Here is a 22109-nt window from a genome sequence, read left to right as displayed (position 1 = left end):
TGGCGTGGTTTTAAGCTTTGGCTGGCCATCTCCTCTGTTATTTGCCACAGTGCTTTAGGTCTGCTCCAGCTCAGAGGTTTGCTACACTGCCAGTTTCTCTGTACCTAATTTGTGTGTGTGTTCCATGGGAGGGTGGCTCTTTTTTTTTTGTTTCCTTCATTCTGAATGTGCTGCATGGGAAGATACACGATGCTGTAATTTCAGGAGCCAAATACTTTTTGATCTTTTGTTCTGCATTTCATCTGTAGGCTCAGGGAGGGAAATGTTACTTCTTAATGCAAAGAAGTCTCTGGGGATTGCACACAGGAGAGGTTTTTAGACTAAATTGTGAAGGAAACAAGCTTTAGGTGAATGTGCTGTGACAATCCCTGCCCACAYATGCACACTTACAAACCAAATGGTAATTTCAATCCCATTTTAAAGATGCAGGAGTTGCATGCCTTCCTAAAAGCTTTGTGAAAATTGATGATGGGATGGGAACAATGCAGACAAGTGCCCCATAGAAGGCAAGGCTGTCAGGACTTGTGGATTATGCACTCCATATGGAGTAGCTGGATGATTGGTCTGGCCATGCAATGATGTTTGTTCCCCTTTGCCCGGAGGGACCATAGCAGGGAACATGGCTAGGGGGGCTGTGGTTGTAGCTTCGGGAGGCTGGAATGGGAAGCAATCAGGGGGCAGAGGGTACAAATCTGAGAGGAACTAGTTTGGGTTAGTTCCTTTGCCTTGCTTATTAATTGTCTTGCAGGCAGGGAAGGGAGGGGGCCTTGATGCTTTTGTGTGGTGCTGGCAGTAATGTGCAATCTGGGGGCTTTGAGGTCACCCGGAGCGGGGCGTGGGTCTTTTTCCAGTGGCTTCAGACTATCCATAAAGACAATAGTGCGAAACTGAAGCTCTGCAAGGAGTTTGTATGCTGTTCCTGAGGACTTTCTGGGCTTTAACTAAACCGAAAGCTYGCCAAAAGAGAGAAACGCATTGGAGGCATGTAGGATGCTGCAGGGAAATACTGTGTCTGTCTCTGGCTGGTTTGACAGATCCAGATCTTGCAGTCTCCCAGGTTCCTGGGGTGCAGTAGCCTGGGGCTTTAATACTGCAGTCACCACATAGATCTCTGGCACCTGTCTTGACCTTTCACAGGCCAGATTTTTTTCCTATGAGCTCATTCTGTTTAATTGCAATCTTAGTTTTGTTGTTGGCTGTATTTAACACAGGATGTATAAGAATATCCAACACCATAAACTGCTGGAAATCTTTCCCTTATTTTTTCATTAATACATGAAGTTCTTGGCCCTTCTGGGCAGACWACAAGCAGCAGGAGCTATTCCCTTATAGGCAGGGTTAGCATTYCCATCGGGACCAAACTGAAGAGTTCAGACTTGCAGATACCTMTCTGGTTAATTTTGCTCTCCACAGCAGCATGATCTTTCTTAGAAAAGTCTTCAGAGAGGCTTGCCTTGCTTCCCTGTGCAATGAAATGGAAACTGTAACTTACTATGTCTTTTTTTATGCCCATAGCAGAGTTGGATGGTGTTTTGTTTTGAACCTTCCTCTCTTTGCACTCTCACATTTTTTGTTCATTTTTTTGTAAAATTTTGAAACAAAACATACCTAATCTCAAAACTATTCCAGGGAGGAGGTGTTCCTCCTCTGTGAGGGAAGGAGATCCTTTGATAAGGTTCCTTTTCTCCTTGTTTTAACAGTGTTACAGCTGTGATCATTGCTTGCATGGGGATGCTTCATCTCTCCTGCATATGTTATTTGTCTTGGATGGGAGATCAACTGTGGCCTGTCATACTGTGTTATTTGTCTAGGCTGGGTATTTTGGGTAGCTTAGGCAGGATTTCTCTCTTTTCACAAGCTTTGCAGTAGGGAGGTATGACCGCAGCTATCATGCAGATATCTCAGGGCAATCATGTTTAGCAAGAGCTTTGCATGAGCAGTGAGGAGGTTTGTATAACACAAGTGGATTCCAAGGAGTCCTAGGTTAATGGCTTAGAAAAGCTGTTATTTTAAGACTTTATAAAAATTACTATTTTTATAGATTGCACTCTGGTTATAGAGAGCTTTGGCATGTGGCCACATACCATTCCGCCTGTCTGTGGTCTGCAAGAAGGTGGCAGTCAGCTACAGGGTGGATGTAAAACGAAAGGCAAAAGTGTGTTTTCTATAGTTGGAATAGCATTGTGTTGTAGCAGGATTCACTCGTTACTTWTCATATGGAAGTGCTTAATTGGGATGTTGAAAGGTTAGCTTTGATTTTGTTTTGATACTTCTCTCCATTTTTGTAGGCAAATGTGTAGCACTCTGGGGTCTAATTAGAAGAAAAACCGTGAAAAATACTGATGTGTGTGGGAGAGTTGARTAAAGAGGGAAGAGTAAAAGCAAGCTTTATTTCCTCATGGAGATAGCAACTCTTGCAAGGGGAGTAACCCTCTAAGAAACTGTTACATGAGTATTTATTTTCATAAAATCCAACAGTCACGACCTCTACTTTTTCTTTTTAAAATATTGGTGAGTGGCACTTTTGAGACAGAGACTCGCTTTGTCTCCAGAATATGTGCTGAGGCATTRAGAGGCTGTTCCCTTATTGGACTGAGCCTGTCAGGTGTTGAAAATGGCTGGATCAGTCTCTGTTGCCCTTCTGATCCTTGGTGCCTATGAAGCAGTAGGGGAACCATCACCATGATGATGTGCTTTGCATCATGGTCCTTCTATGCTCTGAAGAACAGAATTAAATATTTTGCTCTTGTCTCTGCTGAAGTGGGTTCTCTCACATCCATGTGCTGATTTATGGCAGAGAAGTGGGAGGTTCCAAGGGCTGGAATTCAGGATATCCCTCAATGTGCACAGCTCCCATTTGGGGATATTCTAGCTGCAGAATGACTTGCTGTCCAAATTTTCCCAAAGTTGATCATATTGGGCACAGTTAGTGCCCTGGAYACTCTTTGATCAGGGCTGCTTCTGAAGCAGTGTGGTGCCCAGGAGGCAGAGGGTTTGGTCTTTCTCCAGCCCTTGAGATGCACTTTGGGGTGCCCCTTGTAAGCAAAGGGGACTGCCATGCAGTGCAAGTTGCTCTTGCAGCAGCACAGGAGGGGATTCGTTCCCTTTTAGTCATACCCTTTTGTTCCCTGCTGTTGCAGGGAGRGGAGCTTTCCAGGAGGGGGATGAACAGGCCAGACTTAATGGTCTTAAGAGTCGATTTATTATTTTTTTTTCTATTTTGCAAAGGAAGGCCTGGGAGTTGTTTCTCTCTTAACTGTTTCCAGATGGTGCTGCTGGAACACAAAGATTTCTAGTGTGTTTGGGATGGTTACTCTGAGACCCCCAGCCCCCCAGGGCTTCCTGTGCAGCTCTGCAATCCTGCAAGCTTAATCTGAAACAGTCCTGGCTGCTGAGGCAGGCCGCCCCCAAGCCCTCTGCTTTCTCCCTCCTCCAGGCTCTTTAACCCCTTGCCATTACTGCTCTACTCTGCCCACCTCACTCCTTTCCTTTCTCAAGCTGGCTGTGGGCACTTGCAGTGTTCCAGAGATCAAACTGCATTTGGCTAGACTGCTTGGACAATTTATGTCTTTGGGGAAAGGGAAGATGGTTTGTAATGTGAACCTGGGAAAATAATTTCTGTTACTATGTAGGACAGATTATGCAATCAAGCCAGCGTGTCCAGGGCACAGAAAATTTCTCTTGCACCTATTTGCCTGCAGCACTTAGTATAGTATGGTTTTGTCAGTCACGTGTGCTTGAGCCTCTATCTCTTTTTTGTGCCAATTTCCCTAAGAGCATGGCAGATTAAATTTTATATCACAGTCTCTTCACACCCAGCTGACAAATTAGCTTCAGCTTTTTTTTTCTGAAGGTAATATGACAACTGTAATTTCATTCTGCAAAGTTCGAGTACTCTTGCTTCTTTTTAGGCTTTGAGCAACAGCCTGTGAATATTTGTAAAACCAGCCAAGAAGCTTGTGATCAACTGATTTGCTTTCTGGGTCTGGGTGATGTCATCTCCCTCATGCTGTTCTCTCCTGTATTCTCCATTCTGTTTTTTAAGAAAACAGAACAGTGAAGTTGTCTACTAAGGCAAAACACTAGTCCACTTTACCTTGTGAAAACTTGTAGCCATCATGTTTGAGCAAGCCAGATTTTCATGCCATGAGCATGTTGCCCTGTACTTAGCTTGCTTACTGTAAATTATGTATGMAAAGCTTCCTCAGCCCCATGTAACAATTATGGCATCCAAAGGTACCCCTAGTGCTGGATTTTAAAGCCTTGTTATGAGCCCTGTCCTGTTTCTGTTGAGTAAGAGTATAAATGAAGATGAACTGCCATTTTAAAATGCTTCTGCTTAGTAAAAGAGGAGGGAAATCAATATTCAGTGCTATTGACTTCTGTGCATTCAGAGTGTCCTTGTATTTGCTGGATCACAGACGTCACACTGTGCACAGTATTCCCAGGGGCTTTAACTTGCACTGGATCTATTGTTGCCACCGTAGGTCATTGACCAGCAGAGTCAGGCTGTATTTTCTTTGTGCCTGGAGCAGTGTAAGGATGCTGCCATATGTACTCCAAAGAAAGTGTATGTTTTGCACATTTAAATTACACTAAAYTAGTAAAATATCATCTCCTTGAGAAGCTGAAAACACCCCTTGGCTGATCTGGAAAATGAAAAACCTGACTGGGGGAAAGGCTGCTTATGACCAGAGAGCTTATTCCATTATTTGGGGGGGAAAAAAGGTCAGGAAAGAATCAGCATTGTTAACAAGAATATGTGYAAAATACTTCAATTTTAGCTGTGGAAGTGCTTTTTGCATATGAAAATCCCCCTTCTCTGCCGCATTAGGCATCTATACTGTAACTCCATATGTCAGCTGAAAGCCTGAGTATGCATTTATAAACTTGTTGCATCATGAATATTTTAACAGACCTGGAAGTTTAAATGTCACCTTTCTGCAGGGTTTGGTCAGATGTGTATTTGTCTGTATTCCATTTTGCAGCATCTGCTGTGCAAATCAGTTATTCTTATTGTATACATATCGTTTCATGGAAAAATAGTGCCATGAGATTGGAGTTAAGAAAATATGTATTTCAAAATACAGAACATTGCACTGATGCTTTTGGGTGGCATCATTGGGGCTCTGTTCAACCGGATTGCAGCCATGCCAAAGTTGCCATGTTCTGTCCGACCACCTTGTAGTCTTCCCTAGCTGACTGCTCYAGGCTATTCAAACTCTGGTCAGGGCAGGAGACTATTTTTATTAATCTGACATCACTTTCCTTTCTTGYCTTTACTGTGTCACTGGGCTTCCCGCCCGGGGAGCCTCTGGCAGGCCTGGCCTCCCTCCCTCCCCGACCTCCCTTTGTCGGGGTCCTGCCCCTTCACAATGGCCAGACAGAAGACCTATGGTCCCACAGCGGGTTGTGGGCTCCATGGGACTGTGGGTACCATGTCCCTGCTACAGAACTGGGTGTCCAGTGTTTTGGAGCTGTGAGGCTGGAGTGGACACCCAGGACAGGGACCCCATTATGCTGTGGGGCTGGAGTGGGTGAGAGTCTGCAGTTGGGGAGCTGCGTTCTCTGGAGCCCTCTGAGGCACCAGGGACGTGGCAGCACGGGAGCTCTCCTGCCCCATCTGTCCTACATCATACTGGCTCCTGTGGAAAACATTGTATTTTTATGATATGGGGAAGTCTGGAGCAGGGTGGGGGGGCCTAGGCCGGAGGCTGCTGTCACTGTGGCAACGGGGCCAGAATTCCAGGAAGGAAGAGGGGCCGGATGAGCCTCTGTCCTGGCCTCTATGAGGCCTCCAGAGCAGGGAGCCTGTGGGCGCTTCTCTGCTCCCGTGGGCACAGCCACCGACATTAGGCCCCCGCAGCTGAGTCCTGTGCTGGCAGCTGCACCCCTGCTTTTCTGTCCCTCGAGAAGCAGCCTCGTCACTTGGGCAAGTGTTGGAAGCCAGGGCTGTGCTAAACAGTGTTTCTTCCCAGCCATCAAAGACAGCCGTGTGCAGTGTACTTGGTGTGGTGCCTTTTATCAAAATCTCGAGCTTGTAGTCCCCAAATACACTTTAAAAAAATGTGGTGGGGTGGAGCGGGGGAGGGGGCTGGGTGCTTGAGAAGTGTGTGAAAAGTAAAATGTAGTTCCTGTTACTTGCATCCAGTGATTTGTACAGGTTGTTGATGTCAGGGCACTAACACGGAAGCAAGTAAGTGGAAGGTCTTTTCTAGATGACGTTTACACTTGTGGAAAATGGCCAGAGCCATGAAACAACTTTAATTGAAAGTGAAGACAGCAGAAGGGAAAGCGTCCCATAGTATAGACACAGTTATTGGTGCTGTGGCGTGATTAGCAAGAGCTGCATATTAAATTAGGATAAGTATCAAGGGAGAAGGGTGACATTAAGATCCATTTAAAAACTGCTTAGTTCAGTTTTTCATTAATAATTGGAAATTCACCCTTGGATGCTGCTTTCCCCATTAATTTTATCCAAAGACAATTTGGGGTAGGAGATGGCACACACAATAGAGAAGGCAAACTGAATGCATCAAATACACTTGGACAAAGAAATTATTTCCTTTTTGTTTATGTGCAATAATCATGTGCAATGCAAGTAAGGGTCTGATGAAGAATTGCCTGTTTGCTTAGTAACTGATAATAATATCAAGGCTTTTACAGTTTTAGCAGTGCTCTGCCACTTAGTTAAATACTTAAAAGCCTTTTACAAGACAATCCCCCCACCCACCCTGCCTTTCTCTAGCACAGGGCTTCTGTCTTTCCTGCATGCAAGAAGTAAAATAAAAAAGATGGTAAAACCACTGGGCTGTGATGAACAGCACTGGGGTTTCTGTTTGGCTCATGAGCTTTACTTTTTTGCAACTGTCACTTTCAGATTAATAGCTTCATAGCCAGTGTTTTTAGCCTTTTCTTTTCTTGCTGTGAACATCTTATTCACTGTGTTCTCAAAAAGCAGCTTCTTTTTGTCTAGTACAAGTTGCTGATAAATGTGGAGCTTGTGTTGTTTTACCACTTCAAAGTCCCATTTTGCTTTTGGGAGGGACAGGTAATTTCTTGTTGCCTTTATTTTGCTACTCTGTGTAGTCCAGGGGTTTCTGGCTTTCTGCTGCAGAGACTTCCCCATGTCACTTCTGTCCAAGCTGCCAGTCTGCTGCACTGCCCGTAGCATTTGGGGACAGCCAGAGCAGAGACAGATGAGCTGTTCCTGTGAGTTTTGCTGCTGCTGTTCAGACCCCAGCAGGTGGTTATGGAACTTGAAAGGACTACATTAACTTCACTCCACTTATTCTAACATTGTCAGGAAAGCAGGAATCCCTGCAGCTCCAGGGAAGAGATTGCTTGGTCGTATTTCTGAAGTTATCTTTGCAAATGAAAAGGGCTCAACACTTCAAGCTGTAGCTTGAATTCAGCAGGAATTGGTTTTCTGGCTGGGAAAATGTGGATGAACTCACTAAGCTAATGGTTTGTACCAGCAAAGTTTTAGTCTGCAGACTTTAGGTTTAATTTGGCTGTCAGGAAACAGTTGCTGATCAGGCCTCAGTATTTGTTGCATCTGGCAAAATGGCAAGTTGTGATGTAAAAGTGATTTGTTCTGGGGTCAGGTTAGTCCAAAAATAGGATTATTTCCTTTTAAAGCTAAAATTTAGTTATAATTTTAAGAAAAGGGTAAAATGACTTTCAGACCTTCTGTTTATGTATTAGAGCTGTGACATTTTTCCTAGAGGAGGGACTTTACTCCGGTCCTTTGAGGTCTTTCATAAGTTAGTGCCATCTGCAGAGCTGATCACTTCTTAGTGGCATCCTGGTTTATTGACAGTTCCTTATGTTTTCAAGATGTGTCTAATTCAGCAACTCTTAGAATTTATCAAGTTGAGAGATGTCAAAAACGTCAGCAATCCCAAGGCCTGGCTATTTTGCTAGTGCAGGAGCACTTACGTTKAGCTTCAGTCATCTGTAAATGACTGTGCTGAGTGTATCTTCTGACCTGAGGCAATACCTGTGACTTGCAGTTTGTGGCTCACTATTTCAAGTGCTGGTGGAAAAGGTCTTGTGTTAGCAAGGCTGGGAAATGAAAGAATGGGAAAAATTTTGAAATAAAATGGTGATAAAGGCTTAGTGGATTTGACTGAGTTGTGACTTTTAACCTGTCAAATCTAGTTGATCTGCACAGAGGCTATCGCTGGGGTACAGCCACAATGGTCACACTTCCTATGGAAGTGTGGAAGCCCTTGTGTGAGATCATCAACATGGTTTGAATAAAATCCCAATATGTGTTGCAGAAAGCTGATTTATGGTATTAGGTTCTAGTTTTATCCTCTCTGCTCTAAAGCAAATTGCATGTATATGAGAAATGCCTTTCAGTGGTAAAYGAAGTAATGAAACATCCCAGTGGCAGTTTGATTTGATTTTGCAGGCTAGTGCTACCTAACTCAATTTCTTTATGAATGTCTGGTTGCATGTTGGCATCAAAAGAGAATGTAATTGGCAGGAGGAAGCTGTGCAAGAGAGGTGGAGTTATCTGGGGATTCCCTCTCCCATCAGGCTGCTGCCAGAAGGCAGAGTCCCTCTGTGTTTGTGCAGGGTATTTATCTGTGTCAAACCTTCCCTCTCTCTTTTTCACTTCCATTTTGTGAGACCAATTTTGTTCATGTGCAGTCAGAGGAGATTGAGCTGTATCCCCAGTCTCTGCTGCCTTAGATCGCCTACTAGCAGGGTTTCTCTGGATGTTGCTGGACTGTGCTGTTCCAGTTGCAGGAGTTTTACGCTTTCACTTCTTGCTCTGTTTAGTTTTCAACAAAAGCAAACTCCGTATGGAATAATCATGCAGCAGGCCCTAGATTCACCATTAGTGACCTGTAAAATTGGCAGCGCTGGAGATTATTGGCAGGAGACGGTTTCCCTAGGCGCTTCCTGCCTTCTCTTGGAGAGTTAAGTTCAATTAGAGCAATGATACGCACAGCAGGGATTTTGCAAAGAGTCCAATACTTGGTGGTAGCATTGCTGTATGAAAGGCAAAGAGGTATCTTTGGCCTTTTTGTGACCTTAATGCTCCAGCTGCTRCCCTCTTTCTAACCTCTGCTACCTTCAAACTCTGGCTAATGTGACCCTCTTTCACCTCTTCTTTTACCTCCTGATGCAACATTATCCCTCAAACATTTTTAGTCTGCATTTTGTGAGGTTTTTCTTCCAGAAAACAAAGAGGAGATTGTAGGATGTGTGGTATTTCCCCTCCATTTGATTTTTCTTGTTTCTTTTTGGCTTCTTATGTATTGTGGACTGCCCTCAGATCTCTGTAATTGTCTTTTTCCTCACACTTTTGTGCTACTTGTACACTTCTGTACTACTTACRAAACTATTCTGTTTCTATATGTGATTTCTTGGCATCCAGGTCCTTTGATTTCAGGAAATCTCAGAAAATTCAGTTGTGTCTCTTCTACTGCAGCCTTGTGGTGACAGTTCCTCTTATTAGTCCCTTACGTGAAGAACATAATCCTGAAAATAACCATTTATTTTTCCTTTCTTCATTATAATTTTCAGCTTGTGTTCACTGCCCTTATCTTCAGTATGTGTAAGAGCAACTGCTCCATTAATTCCTTATTCTCCATGTGGCRATATTTCTGTTTTTCAGGGTGTTGAGAGAGACGTGCACAACACCTTGTCTGAGATACTGACCTTACACAGGTGTGTGTATAAAAGTGTGCTYGGAATAGTCTTTCAGGAGAAGACCATCTCTGCTGATACAGAATGTTTATGATACTTAGACATAAGTTGGTAAACTAGTTTTGGGAGAAACAATCACAGTGCTTATAAGGTGTACTTACTTTGGGGGAGAAAAGGACTAACTTTGTTTTCATCATGGTATTGTTTGTTCTTACTCAAGTTCATCGTTAAAACCCAGGAGTTTTGAGTGGTGCTGTGGTTGATAGTCTCYGCTTGCTTCGTCCAACTTCTGTATCTTTCCTTCTGTTTCCGAATCATTGGTGGAGTTTTGTGCTTAACCTGCTTTCTGGCTGTTAGTATTTGAGAAGAATGTACTCACACAGTGGCCAGCCTAATTAATTACTGTTAATCCCCAAAAATTGGCTGCCAAAAGTTTTGTTGTCCTTGAAGCTTTCATACTGTGCATGCTCCTGTAGCATGAGAGCGTGAGGGGAGGCTGAATGTTTACTGGCAGTTTTCCACAGAGAATCCCCGGGGCAGGCTTGAGGTAAAGAGGAAAAGAGGGAGGATGGATACAAACTTGTTGTGGGTTAAGGTTTCTCTTTTTGTTTCCTTTCTTGGGAATTTTTCTTTCCCATTTTGTTGCTGGGATACACTGATTGCCGTGTCATCCTTTTGATGGTCGGGCGAGTGGTAAAGACACTAAGACCTATGCCCCACCCAAACGTTCTTGCTAAGCACTGGGAGTGGSTGTGTGTGGGGGGTGATGGGGGGTGTAACTTCACTTCCTGCCCTGCTTGGCTCMGAGAAGGAGGTCGGCCTGCTACCTGYGAGGGGAGAGCTTGACTGCTCTTTTCTGCAGAGCCCAGCATCTCCGCTCGTTGGTTCCTGTTTGCTGCACTTGATCTTCTGCCCCTGTGCCTTGCCTGGGACCCCTGAGATTCCAGCTGTGGTGGTCGAGTTCTGCTGCATTCCATCTGCAGCTGCGGGATTCTGCTCATCTCTTTGCTCATCTGGCTGTTCTGGGGTTTCTTGCTGTCCAGAGGAGCACTGAAATCGGCGTTTCCGCTGTGAGTTTGCAGAATAACTTTTTCTCCATCCACCTCTGCCGGTTTGTGTCCACCATTGGCTTCTGGGAGATCTGAACCAGCTGGGACCCGCGCCACAGCGCCCCCTGCAGCCTCCGGGGAATCATCGCACCCACCCTGCCTGGCCGGGAGCCAACAGCGCCCCTGCCGACTGGGACCGTAACTGCACCAAAGGGGAGGGTGTRTCTCTGTGTGAGGCTGTCATTGGGTTTGTGACTGGGCTGGTTGTTGCCATCATTGTTGTTACTTGTTTCACCTTGTTATACATATTAGTAAAAACTGTTATTCCCTTTTACCAGTATTCTTGCCTGAAAGGCCRTGATTTTTCAAAGCTGTAATAATTCGGAGGGAAGGKAGGTCATATCCATCACTCCAAGGGGGGTCCCTGCCTTTATTGGCAARCACCTATCTTTGAAACCAAGACAAAACTTTAAATAGCATGTCTAGTCCTTGCATTAAATTATTAGCACCTTGCTTTTCAGCAGAAATTATGTTCAAGCATTTTGCATAAACTGTGAAATAGTCCCAGTGGCCACATGCCCTGTGTATGGTAGTAGACCTCTCTCTGGTAGGAGCTGGCCTTTCACTCAAATGTCCCAGCACAAAACCTAAAAAATCTCAACAAAAATTCTTTCCTGATAGCACTCATACATCTCAGCTGGCTTCATACCCATAATGTACTTGCTTTTGACAATTTGAGATTGTTTTTTGCTGTATGTTGTCAGGGTCTTTGCCTTGGGCCTCTCTCTCCCTCCTCTCCTTCACCAAGAGCTGCTGGAGAAAGTAAAGGGCTGACTTAAAGAGTTCCACCTTACAAGTCAGAGCAGGAGATAGACTTATAGTGATTGTGGAGGGCAGCTGTTTCCATTCCTCCTCCTCCTCCTAGCATTCTGCTGGGAGTTGCTTATGAATGCACAGGGGTACCAGAGTAGAATTGATATAAACTTTGTCTAGTTTAGTTTATCTTCCACCCAGAGAGAAATGTGCATGCCTGAGGCATGTGAGTGCCTTTCTCCATTCCAAAGAGGGAGAGGAACTGAAAATAAATTAAGAAACAGAAATAAACCTTTAGGACGTATTGTGTTATCTTAATCCGCACTGCACTGCTAAAATAGAGATGGGTCTGGAAATTTCATGGAGAAAATTCCAGAAGTGTTGGAGGTTCATATTCCCGCAGAGCAGGATGATGGAGCTGCCAATATCACAAAATGTGTAGGCTCAGAGTCCCTTCTGGGCTGAAGAAAAAAAGCCTGGAGGATTGATTTCCTGTTGAGAGTGTTGAGGTATTGTACAGGCTTAACTGGGGTGTTAGCAGTTTCACTGACTGCTTTTAAAGTTCGTGTTAATCTATGAATATAGTTTTGAAAAGGAAAAAAGGAAATTACAGCTGGTGTTGTTTAGGGAGACCTTTCTTCAAGACTGGGCGAGGTGATAGCTTCTGTAATTTTATGTTCTGTTTTGTTCAGTTTTCATGATGGTAAATGATTTTCTCAAAAAAATTTTGATATACAATGACCAAAATGATACACAACTGATATTACAGAGGGTAAAGTAGGATCAGTTTATACTTATTTTATGGCTTTGATTTTTTTTTTCTTTTACACAATTTGGCATATACAGTTGAAAATAAATTTTAGACATGTTGGTTTACATGGAAAAAAGGAAGTTGGCAAAGTTCTTCAGCTCATTCTTTCATGCAGGTTCTTGTCTTTGGCTGAGTTAAGACAGACCTATATTTCCTTGCTTTCTATTCCTTGTAACCCCTACATTCAACTTTTTGTTTTCTTGTCTTGCAGAACGAGCCTCTGACTTCAGGTTATCATGGATATCCAGCAAGAGACAATCAAGTAAGTGTCTGATTGCAGTAAATGTATGTGTCCATGCATCTCTGTACACTCAGGGATGTTTTGTCTGTCAGCCAGCTTGCTGGCTGTCATGCTATGGAGTAGAATAGTTTTGTTCTATTGTAGAATGTTYGTGGAGACATATGTGATGACTTGAATGGTTTTTATGGCTTCTAGCAGTATGTGACAAGGTGCCTGGTAAGGGGTTAAATATCATCTGCGTTGCCAACAGCTCAGGAAATACTTTATTCTTAAAAATTTCACAGCTTAGAATCCCTGTCCTGAGCTGCCACTATATCTTCTCAGGGTTAATGAATGTAGATGTTCAGTGCCAGTGTATGCTTGGCCCTGTTTTATACTTACTGCTGTAATTCTGGCATCTGGGAAGGAAAACAACACTGAGTTTTTTGTGAGAGTCTGCTTGCTGGTGGAGTAGGGAATGACACGTCCTGTTAGCTTGTTTCTAGTGTCTATAAACTTGTCTTGCCTTCCTTTTAAGTCCTGCAGGGCCCCTGCCCCTTGCTCTTACTGAGGATGCTCTCCTTCTACAGCAGCAAAAATTACACTGTTCAGTGCCCTGCATCTTTAAGCATTCTCTTGCCTCCTGAGAGAAGACAGAGAAATCCCAGTTGATGAATTTGTGCAATAGAAGGAGGAGATGCTTTGGAACAAATGAAATTTAATGGTTGTAAGATACAACTGTTACACATAAGATCTCCCTTCTTAGAACAAAGTTCTTTTCAATGTTCTGCAGTGCTGCTGCAAAGCAGGGTATGAACCAGTGTAGCAGGAAATTATTATGCACGGAAAATCAGTAATGCAGCACATTTCAGTAATGAGCAAATAACAAAACCAAAATCAAATTCTTTAATACTCTCAGGTACTGCTATATAAAGAAAGTGATTTTCATCATCTCTTGATGAGATATGGGTATATGTAATAAGAGTTTAATGGGAGATGTTTTTATGAAGGAAGTGCAGCATAGTTCAGCCTCAGCAACTCAAGAGCTCAAATCTTTGGCGCTTGGTATGTGTGTACGAGTTTCCATATAGGATGAAATTATTCAGAATGTCTTCTGGGATATATTAAACTGCTAACTAGCACAAATGAATGCTGCACACTGGGATGCTGTGAGAGTTGTGTTCCTATTCTATCCAGACTCATTGAGGTAAGCTAGGTTGAGAAGCAGAGCCAGTCCCACATCCTAAAAGTGGTTCATATCTGCTTTTGGCTTTCCTGTTGTGGTGGCACCTTCTCCACCCTATTTTGGTGCTTCCCTTTACTTACCCATTTAGGGGTGTTTTAGGGTGTTTTATACATGCATACCATTATGTCCCACTTTGCAGGTTTCCTCCTTCTCATCCCATAAAAACTACTGATTTGAAAGTCCAGAACTGCTATTGCTGGCAGGTTGACAGATCAGCATAGATGGGCATGGGAAGCTGTACAACAGCCAGGATGTGAAATGAGAATTACAGCCTGAGCAGCTCTTGAGAGCTCCATATGGGTGAGCACAGGGAGTAATGAAAGCAAGTGTGCGTATGTATTTCAGATGGCAGATAGCTTTATGGAATTTTCTTGGAGGACAAACAGCTGCAGTTTAACTTGTGTGTTTTAATTTAGCAAATACTTGTAAAAATATTTTTGGGCTGTTTTTTTTTTTTTGGTTTTGTTTTGTTTTGTTTCTTCCTGCTCTCTACAACGTTTTGATCTGTGGTAAGTGTTTGTCCTTCTGTCTTGCTTGTGTCCCTGAAGCAGCTTAAATTCAGATCTGGTTTTCACTAATGAGGTTTCAAGGCTTTTAGCTAATCTGATTGTGAGCCTCTAACTCGATAGCAGCAGAAAAAGAAGTCTTCTGTTGCCACAGGCTGGGGCGGGTGTGGGAGAATCATCAGTGGTTGATCCATCACCTGCCTTTTCACACTGGGAAAGGAGGAAGTGTGGGWATATGTGTAGGGGTCCTCACCTTGTAACAAAGTAATTATGAGATACAGGAGCATTTGTGTTGGATTTTCTCAAATTAGGAGCTGGATTTGAGCTGGTGAGGGTAAGTCACTATATCGTGTTCTTCCCCACTGCAGTTCTTTATCCCTAAGTATTTGTACTGTGTTTTTTCCCCACAATGTTTTCTTAAGGAGAAGTAGCAAAGGAGAGCTTATTTTTAGGGCTTTTCATCCTGTGAACACAGTAGTCAAATTCTGTGGATAGGACTTGCACTTTCTTTCACTTTATGTAGCATCCTGCTCCCCCCCCTCGCTTGTTTGAATGTCCTTTTCGTTCCTTCAAGTTCTTAATGCCGTTAATTGCTGGCTGCAAACCTTTCACWGTGCTGTTTTTACACCCTCTAGTGGTTAAATCATACCCAGATGTTCCAGATTATTGGAGTTTTTCTTCCTGCCAGTGGAAATGTGTGATGGGTTTGAGTTCACACTTCAGCCATTTGGAAGTGTTTAGGTCTCCAGAATGGAGTTTATTTTGCATCTTTTCCCAAGTATTTAGGCATTCTGTTGTCATCGTGCATGGGCAGCAGTACTGAAACAAATGAGATGGGGTTCGTGTTGAGGCTCTTTCTCTCAGAATTCGTATATTGTGTGATTGCTTTATGATAACGCAAATCTCTGGGTGGTTGTGCAGCCCCCTTGTTCCTCACCTGCCCTGCCAGAGCGTTGGCTTTCTGGAYTTTTTGTGGTGATAGGGCCTGGAGAGCATCTGTGCTAAATCACTATTGTGTAAGTTTGCCTAAAAGAGGCTTTCTGTTGCCGAAGTGTTGCACTACTGTATTTATATTACAGTTGTGTAAGGAGTTGAAGAGCTGTCTGGGACTGTTGTCAAGATTCAGGATTTGCTCTGTGGCTGTCTAATACACATTCAGGAATGGCAGGATGCCCTTCCTTTTCCTAGAGCTAGGCTGATGGCAGGGACCAAGCCGATGGTAAAGGGAAAATGAGGGAACATTAGTGTAATGCAGTGTCACATTGCTAACTGAGATGAGAACCAAGTCTTTTGGTGAGGAGAGCTTATTCCCTGGGGTCTATTCAGTTCTTTATCCCTCTGTTAGGTCAAATACCAACAAAATGGTATTTCTTCTTGTTGTAATGCAAGCGCCTGCCTAACGTGCAGTGAACCAAGACTTCCTTGCTTCATTTCCCAAGCTGTGACAAAAGTTCTTAGGTATTTTGAGTTGGTCTCAACACRGAAAATGACTGGTACAGCTATACTGATACAGCTTTTACATACAAACTCATCAGGAATACATATTCTGCTTTTGGTAGGGTATTCCATGCTGACTGTGCCAGCTCATTTTTTTATATAGTCAAGGCCTATATCATATTGCTCTAGTGCTTTTCATGTCCAAATCTATTAGGCATAATATCTGAGATTTGTTAGAGTGCCGAATACTGGCACTTCTGTGGCAGAATTTGGCAGCTGCACAGAGTAATTTTGTTCCCCAACAGGAAGCAAAATGAGCAGGAACACCTTGTTTAGCTGCCACTGAAGGGAAAAGAGGAGGAGAGAGAGTTTATGGAAGCAGGAGGTAATTGCAGACACCAGAACTGGGTCAGGTTATTACAGCTGTTATATCTCTTCTGTTATGGAAAGTGATCCTCAGCTATCACAATAGGTTAGGATATTGGTTTGAAGCCTCTTTTAAAAGCTTGTACTTCTGTAAGTATAATTCTTAAATCAAACTGGGCCATTGGCTTGGTGCTAATGTGGTGGAAACATCGTCACCTATCACAAGTGGCACTTCCTTCAACAGCTTAATTTCGGTGGCTGGTTTTTCATCTGAGCACTCACCAGATTTGACCCGATGTTCTCCTGTATGTAGATGAGGCTGCAGCCCAAAGTAATGTGTGCCTATGGCAACTGCTAGGAAGGGTTGTATCCGTGTCCTCTCAGTTTTGAGTTCAAGCTTAAGATGAAATGCTGTTAAATCCTCTCCAACTGTCACCCTCTTCCCCTGGGTCTTTACTCACTGCTTTGGAATATCTGTCGGGGCATCGCAGGCTGCAGATGGATGTGTGCGCAGCTTTCCCGGTGGCCACAAGCTGGTGAGGGGGAACTGAACAGCAGTGGTGGCAGTCTCTGAGAACGGGAAGCCTCTCTGTTGCTCTTTTTCTCCCCTGTTTGTTTTCTTTGCCCAGTCCCTCCTGATGTGGGAGCTCAGCAAGGAAGCTCTTCATCCTGGCATGTGAAGGGTGTGTGTGAACTCCCATGGGGAGGCAGGACCGCAGGTCACCAGGCTTCCTGTTGGACCTGGCTGCACAGAGGCACTGCTGCTGCCGTTGGTGGTCTCTTGGCAGCAAGCAGCAGGGATCTTGGCACAGAGTTCAAAGGGGGAAACCTGTCCTCTCTCATCTGTGTGGTCTGAGACTCCTTCACATATCTTCCCCTTCTCCATTATGTGGATGAAGTGTGAATTTGGGGATATTGCCACAACTTGATTAGCAGCTAAGTGGCCCAGGTAGCCACGTAAAAAWTCTCTGAATTTAGTGCCAACAGACTTGAGATGCTCCTGTCATGAAGCAAAYAAAAAATGTCATCCTGGAGGAAAATGATTTGGTCACTTGTTTTTATRCCATGATAGCACCAACCACAGTCTCCCCAGTGTCCTACTTTGTAAGTTTTGTAACAAAGACTCCCTGTCTCAAGAGTTCAAATCTAAGTAGTGTTCCTGAAAAGTTTTTATTTTGAATTTATTTTCCTCCTTGTAACTGACCATGAAAATAATCCCTTCAGTGTTTATGTTATGTGGCTCCGTAACCAGTGAGGTGGTGGCATTGGAAGTGTTAGGTTATTCAGGGGCTAGAAAGGAGGGTGGTTTGTGGGTTTTTGGGTTGTTTGTTGCTTGTTTCTTCATTTGAGAAATGTATTTAATACAAATTCTTTAACTGAGTGACAGAGAGAGGTTCTAGAGAGGCTTAAATAAAATTTTAACACTTTATTCCATGAGTAAATAGCCAGGAGAAAGATCAGGAAGCCTCTGAGATCCTACATATAAAATGGAGATGACAGGCTTGGTGTTCCTGGTGCTTTTGAGAAGTCCCTCTTGGCTTGAAAGCAATCAACCCATACAATTTGGGGGAAAAAATTAATGAGGGAAAACTGCTCTTAACACTTTCCTTATGTTTAAAATCAGGTGGACTAGGATAAGTCTGCCAAATCTGCTATATTCTGGCTCCTACAGCCTCTCTTCAGGAAAGCAATGAAATATTTCCACACTGTACTAGACAGGACTGAAGGGATATTCCATTACTGACCTAACTGCAGTATCCCATAGAAAATAACAAGCTTCATTTCAGAGAATATGGTCTGAACAAAAATGTCCAGTATATTCAGGAGGTGGGAAGCATCTGTGACGCAGCTGCACACAAAGGGGGTTCAAGACTGTGTAGTGGGAGAGCTGCTGAGGAGGTTACTGCTTCCCTAAGCTGTGAAGTGTGGGACAGTTCAGATGTGCTAATGGAAAGCCATGTATCACTGCAGGAGGGGAGGAACTTGAGAAGTCCTTTACCAGATTGCATCCCACACTACTTAAAACTCTCAATACATTCAGAAGGTGAAGAATGTGGTGAGAGTGTGGAAAGAGTTAAGTTAAAACAATGTGAATTGTGATGTCTCAGAAGGAAAACAGAGCAGAATGTTTAGCTAAAAACGGAAGGAGKAGTTGATTACAGATTTGAAGTTTAAACAATTAAGGATGAGTTGGAAGAGGAGAAGTAAGATCTACTGAGAACTAATCTAGTGATGCATCTCCCCTGAATCCAGGACTATCTTGGTTAGGCACTTGGTAGGTCACTTGAAGCATGAAGAAGTGGTTCCTTGTTTCTGAAGCCCAGACTATATCCCTAAGAAGCTGMAGGAAAGATACAATAAGTGGGATTAGAAAAAACTGTAAAACATACATGACCAATTATCTTAGCTTGTTGTAAACCTCTCTTCTGAAATTTCACCCTGAACAGAGTCTCTGCTTATTTAGGCCACATTCCCTCAGATCTTTCCTTTGTTTTGCTGATTTCCTAGCATGAAAACTCTTAATACAGGAAGCACAATGTCTTGCAGTTGACATGAGTCATGCAAATAGATCACTCTGGCTGTATATTTATTCCCCTTTTCCCTCATGTCTGCCTCCTTTCTGATCTCTGCATACAAGGCATGGAATCCTTGGAGCCCTGAATCCATGGAGCCCTGAATACCTTCCATAAACATACCCAGTGAACTCCATGCCAGTGCATGCCTTTCTCATAATCAATAACAAGAGATAATAAGTAACAACATGGAAAAAACGTTGTAAGAGAAGAAGTAGTTATGGAGAGCACCTTATTCAGATACATGGGAAGACTTCCTGACAGTAAGCTCCTTAAGGCCTATAAACAGCTTCTCAAGGGAAGTAACAAATATCTTGCTGATGAATAGTCTAGCCAAAGCTCTGGGGTTGTAAGGCGTTGGCAGGAAATGGGCTTGGATGATGTAATACAAATTCCTTTCTTGTTTGAGTCCTCTGATTCAAGCTATTTCTCATCTCTGCTTAAGGTTAAAGAGAAGTATGAGTCACTCCTTGGGAGAGTACCAGGAGACCACTTTTTCTCCTGTGATGACCATATGAGTRCTACCCCATGTCTATCTTGGAGACTCCCAAATACCTCAGTTCCTTTGGCAAGAGGGACAGCATCTTGTTTGGGTTTTCTGTTCTGAATGATTATGCTAGAGTGTGGCATGTGTGTTACAAGTGTCTGCAAAAGGATTAGTTGTAGGACTAAAACCAAATGGTGCAGAGAAAACAGCCTGTTGATAGCTCTGATATCCTATTGAGGGCATGAAAGCAGCTATTCCGGGTCAGACAGAAGGTCTCTGCCTTCCAGTGTTCTGGCTTTGACAGTGTCTTATAGCAAGTACTTAAAGCAGAAAGAGCAGCCCCAAGATTCGATGATACTTCCCCTTGGCTGTGCTCTTGAAGCAATCCTGTGGCTTTGGGATTTCCTGCCTATAGATTTTTATTCTTTTTTTTTAAAGTCACCTGTGATAGATTTTTTTCTTTATTGAATTTCTCTAAATGGTTTCTGAGCCTGTCTAAACCTTTGGCATCCACAGCATCCTGTGGGAACAAGTCCCTGCTTTAGGTGTGTTTTATGGGGGAAAAGTTCTGTGCATCACTAACTTGAAACTGAGGTGGTTTCAAAGCTCTCAGGTGATGGGGATGTGGTGTTCTAGGCTTGCACAGCTGCACTGCCACTGCATGGGTGAGGGTATTCTTCTAAACTGGAAGAAAAATCCCGCGAAACCAAACCAAACGAAATCAGAGGAGAAAACTTAAACAGCTTTTGTGTGTTTTCTATATTTTTTCTTTGTTTTGTTTTGTTTTTTACCCCTTAAATAATACCTGCACAGCTGTCATTTCTAGGTACCCATAAGTGCCACAGCGCATTGCTAAGGGACAGCGCGGGCTCTTGGGAGCCCCGGCTCTGTCCTGTGTGCCTGCCGTGCCAGCGGGAGAGGCCGGAGGGGCGCGGGGGGAGCTGACGGGCCGGGGGTACCCCGCGGGGCCCTGTGGCGGGGCGGCGCTGGCGCTGCGCTGCCGGGAGAGGGCAGCCGGGGCACGGCCAGTGCTCCCCGCCCCGTCCCCACCGCGGCCCGGGCCCGCCGCCCCGCGCAGCACAGCCCGCGGCACGGCCGGGGCTCCAGCGGCACGGAGCGAGAGGCCCCTGGTGTCCYGCTAGCGATTGGGGGTGACTTCTCATGGGTGTGTCTGGAACGGCTCTTCTGGCCGAGGGAAGTTGTGTTTAGAGGGATGGGGAGAGGACGGCCCCTTCACGCGACCTGTGCTGACATTTGGTTCGCTGAGGAGTCGCGGTGGAAAAGGTTTCCATAAAAGTCTTTGATCTTGTGAGAAGAGGGAGCAAACATCCAGCAGGGACGTTGTGGAGGAGGAGCACACATAATAGACTTGCTTTTAGAGGGGAGCCTAAGCAGGCAATCTCTAGGCTTTCCTGGCTTGAGCAGGCTCCTGGCCCGAGCTGGTTTCATGCAGAGGCAGGCGTGCAGCACATGCAGCACAGCACTGCTGCAGCTCAGAGGGCACTGCGAGAGGTGGTCTCCTCCTTTGGGCACACAGAGCCTGTGCTGCTATGGTGGGTTTTCTCCAGGGTGCATTATGCACATTTTGAGATCTCACAGCTTTCAAGTGAACAAAGGGACTGTACATGAATAAATATTTTTCTCGCATATTTTTTTTTAAAGGAGTCTAGAAATCCTAAGAAATTCAACTGGTCAGTGTAGTTACAGAATGTGGAAAGATGCTGAAAAAGATCAGATGCTTATGGTCAGATCCTTTATTAAAGGAAATTAAGCCAACAGCAGACATACATTGCTAATTTTTTCAGGGCTAATCGTGTCAGATCAATTTAGTTTTTTCATTTGACATGGCAGCAGACCTGGCAGACAGAGAAAGCTACTAGCTTCGGACATAGTCCCACATGACCTTTACTAGACAATTGAAAGGTGAAATTAAGAAGGGGCTGAACGCCTCATTGGAGAGCCRTATGTGGAGCAATTATATCCTGCTTTTCTGTGTATGTGTGTCTGATCTGGAGTCTTAACGTGGTCTGGCTTGGCTGCTCTGCTGTTCTCKAGTGCTCGTCAGAATTGAGGGTAATAAAACAGTGACTGAACATATGCATGTACAGGASTGGCTACCTTTGAAAGGTAGGATTAGAAGTTGAAAAGATCACAGTAAAWTGCAGAAATGCCCTGAAATCCAACAATGTGAAATTAAACAAAACCAAGCTGTACTAGCAAAAGGAACTGTGTATGCCATATAAAAGGGAGACTAACTGGCTAAGCAGTAATATTCAAGGAAAGGTCTGGGGTAATAGGAGATAACAGACYGAGTATGTGGTGCTGATTTTTGTGATCTAGAAAACGTGGAATGCATTTCCAGATGTGTCATGTAACTGCAGGAGACAGTTATTCTTTACAGCTTAGTACAGGAAGTGGAGCACTGTACCTACTTTTAGGCACTTCAGGAAGTATACAGGTGAAATCTGGAAAAAGTCCAAGGAAGAACAAGAAAAGGAGGCTCAGAGAGCCGACATAGGAAAATACTAAGCTTCTTCCTTCTTTTGAAAAAGAAAGCATGGAAAGTATGGAGGATGGGGATTGATTATTTACTGTGCCTATTGAAGACAGCTTAAATGGTATCAAGAAAAGTATAAATTGGATGTTATGGGGTAAATCAACATTTTCTGATTCAACACAGTGAAGTAGTGAAGGGTAATTTAGGGGATCAGAGTTCCAGCTTCCAGGAGTTTTTAATCATAAGTCAGGTAATTCCTGATGGATGTTTGTTCAAACATGCTCTGTGTGTCTCTGAGCATGGAGGACCTGGTCTCCCCTGCCCTGTATTTGGGTTATTTTGTGTCAGTGAAAAGCCAGTTGTTACCATTGACATAATTCCACAGTCATATGACTGTTCTTGTCTTGGGCCTTTCTCTAGGTGTTGGGGTTTTTTGTT

General features: G+C 43.9%; 1 protein-coding gene across 11 annotated transcripts in view; it reads left to right on the top strand.

Annotated features, from left to right (window-relative positions):
* Positions 1 to 22109, top strand: part of RBFOX2 (RNA binding fox-1 homolog 2) — a 170059-nt gene that overhangs the window by 24438 nt on the left and 123512 nt on the right. For 10 of the 11 annotated variants that reach the window (XM_057387361.1, XM_057387311.1, XM_057387353.1 and 7 more), the window contains exon 2: positions 12551 to 12601. The exons of the other annotated variant lie outside the window; for it this stretch is intronic. In XM_057387361.1, coding sequence (XP_057243344.1) covers positions 12551 to 12601 — 51 coding nt within the window. The remainder of the gene's footprint in view (positions 1 to 12550; positions 12602 to 22109) is intronic. 11 annotated transcript variants of the gene reach the window in all.

Source organism: Malurus melanocephalus, unplaced genomic scaffold (assembly GCF_030028575.1).
Source record: "Malurus melanocephalus ecotype Western Australia unplaced genomic scaffold, MMel_1.1 scaffold_17, whole genome shotgun sequence".
NCBI classification, from domain to species: domain Eukaryota; kingdom Metazoa; phylum Chordata; class Aves; order Passeriformes; family Maluridae; genus Malurus; species Malurus melanocephalus.
Note: the sequence above shows the minus strand (reverse complement) of the source record. Positions and strands in the feature narration are given on the sequence as shown.